This window comes from Micromys minutus (genome assembly GCF_963924665.1).
Source record: "Micromys minutus genome assembly, chromosome: 25".
Taxonomy (NCBI): domain Eukaryota; kingdom Metazoa; phylum Chordata; class Mammalia; order Rodentia; family Muridae; genus Micromys; species Micromys minutus.
In genome coordinates, this window is record NC_137960.1 from 29,070,229 (window position 1) to 29,077,172 (window position 6,944).

The 6,944-nt window shown below is 44.6% G+C and overlaps 1 protein-coding gene across 1 annotated transcript in view; it reads left to right on the forward strand.

The window, feature by feature from the left end:
* MCM9 (minichromosome maintenance 9 homologous recombination repair factor) overlaps positions 1-4,131 on the forward strand; it is a 62,612-nt gene extending 58,481 nt beyond the window's left edge. The window contains exons 12-13 of the mRNA XM_080937902.1: positions 417-562; positions 2,672-4,131. Of these exons, the coding sequence (XP_080794028.1) occupies positions 417-562; positions 2,672-4,088 (1,563 nt within the window). The 3' untranslated portion in view covers positions 4,089-4,131. The remainder of the gene's footprint in view (positions 1-416; positions 563-2,671) is intronic.
* The last annotated feature ends 2,813 nt before the right edge of the window (positions 4,132-6,944 follow it).

The window sequence follows — 6,944 nt, forward strand, 5'->3', positions numbered from 1 at the left end:
ACTTAAATGACACCTTATTAACATTCTAAGAGTCTTAGAAATGATCAAATTAACTTCCTGGAAAGATTTAAAAGTGATTATTTAAAAGAAGGGGAGCTGCTGCGAACAGAGACCTTCACTCCGCCATTGCTGTTGCCTGTAAATTGAGAGCAGGCAGGTCTCCGTATCTTTCTTTCTCAGCAAGCCTCGGAAGGTCATGCTCCAGTAGTGACAGGTGGCTTCTGGCACACTGATCAACCGCTGCCCTATAGGAGGGGGAGGGCTGTAGAAATCTGAAAGGGTTCTGTGATGGGGATGCCCAGGATGAGGGCGTAGGGAGCTGGGTTTTCCCACCTAGGACTAGTGTGCTTCCTGGTGTGTTCTTACTCTTGTGCAAGTTGATCTGTGACTGTCCCTGGTGTTTTCTTGCCCCTCAGGGAGGTGCACTGCTAGGAGGTGTGAATGCCCTTCACACTTCCTTCCCTGAAAACCCACAGGCACAGTACCGGAGGCAGTGTGAGCTCATTCTGGAAAAGCTGGAACTCCAGAGCCTCTTGGAGGAAGAACTTAGAAGACTTGAAAGGTATGGAGGGAAAGGAAGGCACATGGAGGAAGATGCTTCTCTGGCAGCTAGAGAAACAAAGCATGGAGTTAGAAGGAGTCCGAAAGCATCCTGTCATCCACTAGAGCTGTTGATTGCGTTAGGACAGACCCTGAGAATACTTTGCTTGGCATCTCTCCACTCTGTTGACAAGCAGTGGAGCAGAGCTGGCTTTACTCACCAGTCCCAGTGTCAGGCTGCACTAAGCTGGCACTATGTGATGTGAATCACCTTCTCCTCTGGCCCCAGCTACTTTTATGACCGAGGGCTATGGTTAGGTGTCGGTGCGGCTGATCCTTTCAAGTTTCAGCTGGGCTCAGGGAGAGTCTGCTCATGCTACTCAACTTGATAAATGCTGGATTCAAGAAAAGCAGAACACAAAACTCAGAATTAGTCATCTCATATTTAAAAATGGCTCTCCTACACTGAATGGAATGGGAAGAAGTGTATCTCTGACTGTCCAAAAAGCAAACCTGGATTCTGCCTTAACTAGTCTTTCTTACTCTTCATCTTTATCATGTAGCTGTGTTACAGTTTCGATCCTCAAAGCACCAGAAACCACGCGCCTCTCCACCTGAAAGCTAATCTCATCAAGGGATAAGAGCCCAGCTAGCCTATGTTTTCACCTTTTAGGAAAGAGTTCCCTAATAGATCCCATGGTCAAACCACTCATATGTTCCCCATACTTTGTTCCAGAAAATACTTTGCTAGTAACTGCCTCAACGTAGAGGGCAGAGATGGCACTTGGTTTGGGATGGGTTAGCACAGCTGTAGAAATGTTATCTAGGAATCTAATTCCTGAGCAAGAGCTAGACTAAAATATCAGGGTCAAACCATTGTACTCCTCATTTCCTCAGCTGTGAGGCATCCTTCCATAGCTCTAATCAGTGTGAATATCCTGACACTTACCTGAAGCTAAAGCATCTACTTTATGGCAGTGATGTTGAAAGTATTTGCTTTTCTGTTTGGTTGCAACCCAAACTAGAAACAAGGAACATGAGCTTATTACTCTGTTGATATTTCTAAACCTGTGGTGATACACTTATAATCCACTTTTATAATTTGTAATTAATTTTATGAATGTAATATACATTTTGTGCATTTTGAAAACTAGAAGTAATGAATTAGTAAGAAAACAAAAATAAAATGTAATCTTTCCCAGCGCTTTATATTAACTTCTTAATATAGTTAAATTTATATTTTTAATTATTTTTTCTGTTGCTGCACATGAATTTTAGAATAATTTTCTCACCTGCTTTGGTGTGCAATTTCCTTTCCAATTAAGCACAGAAAAGCAGGGCCATGTATCTCACTACAGTGGGCCTACATTTCTAAGTTAAGGACCTTCTAAAGGACCTGCTCTGGGAACTATAATTCCAGTGAGAACGTGGTTCTTCTGGTATTTGCTGAGCTTTCCCAATGCCCAGTATTGAGAGCAGGTTTCATGAGTAGACCCTTCATTCACAGCAGGTAAGCAGGTGCCAATTCTGTATCAGACTGCTGGAGAGCTGCTCAGAGTCTCCTAGGAGACATGATGGGGCTTTGCAAGAGAGGGCAGTGACCAGGGGTCTGCTCTGGTGAGGAGGGCAGGCACTGGCAGCATGTGTCGGGTAGCATAGACTCTTCACTCCTGTGGAAGGCAAGACTCATGTACCCTAAAGCTCGATGCCTGCTTTGGCAATACTGTAGAATCCTTGCACTTTAATTCTGATCTAAAAACTACCTAGTGAGCCCTCCACGCAGGCACTAGGAGTACCAGCATCTGTGCCAGGCTCTCACGTATGTCTTGTGTTTGAACATTGCACGGGAAAGGTTGTGGGTGAGCATTTTGCACTGATCTTCAGAAAGTCAAGTGATGTGAATGGCTGAAAATGTAGACCAGCCTCTGGTTTTATTTCCTTTGTTTTACCGTAGTTTTAGGTTGAAAGAAGAGGCATACCAAAGCACTTAAGTTCAAAGTAATTTCTTGTGTTTTAGAAGAGTATACTTTTATTTACTTGAAATTGTATTGTTCTTAAGCCTTCCAGACGGTGTCTTACAGACTAAAGAAGTGAAAGATTCCTTTCCGTATTTCTTTCTTTCTCTGCCCAGGTTACAGAACGAGAGTGCACACAGATGCCAGTCACACTCACCAGAGGCGACGCTGGCTCCCGAGTCCTGCAGAAATGATCCAAAGGACAAGCCAGGGCTCAGGACTTCACCACAGCAGACACAGAGCTGTAGCTTGGGTCCCACAGAGGGGTCTGGTGGAGACACCCCGCCTGCTCCAGGGCTTACTAGACCAACAGGCTGTAACCACTCAGCTGAGAACAGAGGTGGTAAAGGGTCAGTCTGGCTGGACCCCACAGCAAGTCCTGAGATTGCACCAGAAAGCCTCAGTGTGTCTCCCACTATGAACACAACTGAGGAAAAGGAGGATTTGAAAATCTCCAATAAATCTCAGGGCAAGGAGAAGCATGGGCCACAACAAAGAAGCAAATTATTTGAAGCTGGGCATCTTCCGTCATCGGGAGCATCGTCATCATCGGATGCTCCCTTACGCTCTCATGGCGTTGAGAGCACAAAGGCAAGACAGGCAGCAGTTGTATCTGAAGCGGGACAGGATGATGGACCGACTCGTGTGCCCCGCAGACTCCCCAAGCTGCGGAAGGAGGGGTCCCCGAGCTTCTGCAGAAGCACAACCAGAGTGCGATCACTGCCACCCACGGACCCTTTTCCCCTGTCTACCCCTTCACCTGGGCCAGGAAAGAGAACAGGAACACCCAAAAGACAGAGACAGAAATCTCAGGTGCAGGAGCCTGAACCTGAAGGTACTGAGACTTTGAGTGCTCCGGCAGTGAAGCTGAGCAAGTTCACATTTAAACAGAAGACAAAACTGACCCACTGCCCTGAAGGCCGAGGCCCCATGCCTCCCAGTGCTAGTAAAGTTGCAGTTGACAGTTCTAAAATTCCCCAACAAAGAACAAGAAGAGAAACAGCTGTGCCTGTGGCAGGGCCAGGAAAGACATCCACCTCAGGAGACAGATGCTCTGACCAGCTGCAGGGAAAGACAAAGGAGCTCTCAAGGCAGCCACCAGACAGTAATCCACCAAGAGAGGAGAGGGAACGGAGCCCCGAAAGAAGGGTTATTCAGCCCAAACTGGAGCCTGGGAACCAGGCTGGGCATTCCCATCTAGCCTGTGAGAAAGACAGAAAGGAAGAGGTTTCCTGCAGTAAGAAAAGCAAGGTCCATGCTGGCACAATAGCCAGACTGGCAAACTTCTCCTTCAGTTCCCCACCGGAATCTAAATCAGAATCGCTCCCTCCTGAAAGGAAGGACAACCAGGACCGGAGCCACCGCCCTCCTGTGACCACAGCTCCTGTGCTTGGCCAGCAGAGGCAGTCTTTCCAGCTGCAGCAGCCCTCGGAGAGAGTGAACCGTGCTACCCTCTCCCTCTTCACCCTGTCAGAACTAGATGACGAGGCATTAGATTTTGACTGGGATGAAGAGGTGAGAAAAAAGCCGTGATTATGAAAAGCTTTCTGGTCAGAATTGTCTCCTCCAGCCTAACCAAGCGCCTGCAAAGTATACAATTTATATCATGTGGCTGTGCAGAAGCCCAACTCCTTTATATCAGATGTGTCTTCATGACTTAAAATGCTAAATAATTAACTGTGGTCAGTGTGATATCAGCACTTGAGATGAATGAATTAATGCTTCATTTCACAAAAGATGACTTGCCATCCAGGCATTTCCAGTTTTCCACTTGGTTTTTGTTTTCATGTTTTGTTTTTTGTTTTGGTGGTTGGTTGGTTCATTTTTGTTCTATTGGTTTTTGTTTGGGGGTTTGGTTTGGCTTTTAATAGAGGAGTGCATTCTGTTTCTTCTCTCACACATCCAAACCAAACGGCAGGGTAGCAGCACTCACAAATCTAACAAGGCAGCTGGGTGCTTTCTGTTTTGTTTGCATTTTCTACCCAGTGCGTACTGAATGCAGGATTCATGAACATTTGGAATAACCTGCCGAAATCATGTGGTTTTCTCATGCCTCTGTGTTAATTCTCACGCATCAGATAAAGAGGTCTGGTGGTTCTGTCTTCAAGATGCAGGCTTTTGTTGCATCACAGCTTTCAGAAGCACTGACCCTTGGAATTGTTCTTTTCCCCTTGAGCCAGCACACCATCTTTGATTCCTTTTTGCTCTCGGAACCTGCCTTAGTGCAGCTTGAATCATGTGGTTAGAAGAGAAATGAAGTCCAGAAGGCCAGGAGTAGCCCTGTGGCCTGCAATGGCCTCAGTATGGAAATGTGATCCCCAATAGGTATAGGTTCTCATCTATTTGTCTTTTTATAAAACCAAGAAAATCTGGCTTGGGATATGGCTCAGAAGTAGAATGTATATGTAACATGTCTGGAGCCCCTGGTTAAATCCCTTACAGTGTAAATACTAAGTATGTAAGTAGAAATAAAATAAAACCAAAGAAGTCTGATAGGAATAGAAGACTAAACTCTGTTTTTCTGTTTGTTTCTAAAATCCTTTTGTTTAGATTCCACATGGGGTAGGAGGGTGGATGGAGTTCTGTCCTTACGGATATGCTCTAGAGTGTGCATTTGTAGCAGTAACCAATTCTTTTATTGACCACAGGACTTTGGGACATGAAGAATACTCAAAAAATATGTGTGCTTAGTTAATGTTTACTTTGTGAAATCATACAGGAAAAAAAATCCACAAAAGCTTATAAAACACAATTTTCTTGAGCATTTAAAAAACAAATTCACAAATTGACTGGCTTTCTGAAACATCGTAAACTGTTAGAACATACTTAATACTTAGTCTTCAAGTACCTTGAATAGCTCACAAAACATTGACACAAGCAGTAATTTTTAAATGTATTTCATATTCACTCATACCTACTCAAAAACATTAACACTATAGTTTATGTGACGTATTTCTGCAATTGTTTAAGAACTTTCAATCATAGAATGATACTGAATATATTCCTAATGTCCTAACATTATTTTTTTCCAGGGTTACCGTAGACTTCCTAGGATTAAGTGGGGAAAAGTTGTTTTTCTTACCCCTTAGGGGAGGAAGTTTGCACATGAGCACTCATGAATACACTCACCACTCATATGGAAGCAGAGGCTGATGCCTGTGATTGGCTTTAATTGTTCCACCTTATTTTTTCAGGCAAGATCTCTCACTGAACCCAAAGCCTGCTCTTTCAGCTACTGACTCTCCTGAGAGCTTCCTGGATCCCCTCCCCCGCACCCCATTACCACAACCCTCCCCCCCCAAGGCTGGTATTCTAGACATCCACCTTGCTGGGCTTTTATACGGGTACTGGGGATACAAACTCAAGTCCTTATGCCTGCACACTGAGTGCTTTGCCCATTGTGCCATTTCTCCAGCCCCATGTATAAGTATGCACACCACGCTCTGTTCTCTATGGCCCCGGCTGGCCTGGAACTCACTGACATGACCATTTTGCTTCACGTCCCAGTCAGGGTTACTATGTCTATGATGAAGCACCATGGCCAAAAGCAAGTTGGGGAAGAAACGGCTCTGTTTGGCTTATACTTCTCATCACAGTCAAACAAGCACAGCAGCTTGGGCTGATGGTAGATTCTGGCCAGCCTCCTACATCCCCATCTCCTGGTAGGCTTAAGGTTCTAGGTACCGTAAAACCGGGACTATAGGAGATCATAGATTTGTGAATGTGCTTGAATCAGCTTTGCTCTAGAAACCATGTAAGCGGCCTGATGACGGCAAGCCAGTTCCAAACACAAGCCGTTCGTAGACAGCGTTGATATACAGATGAGGCCACCGGATGCGGAGGGAATTGGCTACTGTACTGCTAGATTCCCAGCTCCTTGCTCAAGTAAATGTTGAGATTTGTAGCTGTTAGAAATACTTAGGTGAGAGCCAAATGGGTGGGAATGCAAGGAAGGTGTTAAAATATATTTTACATTGTTCCAGGTTTTTTTTAAAACTATACTGTACAGTTGCCAACAAAGTAGGGACTAGATTCACTTTGAAGAGACAAAAACATAAATTCCAGACCTGCTTTAATCCTTAGAATGATACAGAAGTAGTAGTCTATAGGAATTTTAAACTGAAATTACAAAGTTGATTTCTAATGATAATGTTTGTATCGTTGTTAGAAGTTATTTTTAAGGTAGAGAATGTAGCTAAGTGTTGTGGCTGTGTCCCTATAATCCTAGCATTCAGGAGATGGAGACAGGAGAATGGCAAGCTTTAAGCCAGCCTTAGATATATAATGAATTTAAGAACCCTGGGCTGTGAACAGACATCCTGTCTCAAAAAGGGGACGGAGGGGTAGAGAGGTGGTTCAGTGATTAAGAGCACTGACTGCTCTTCCAGA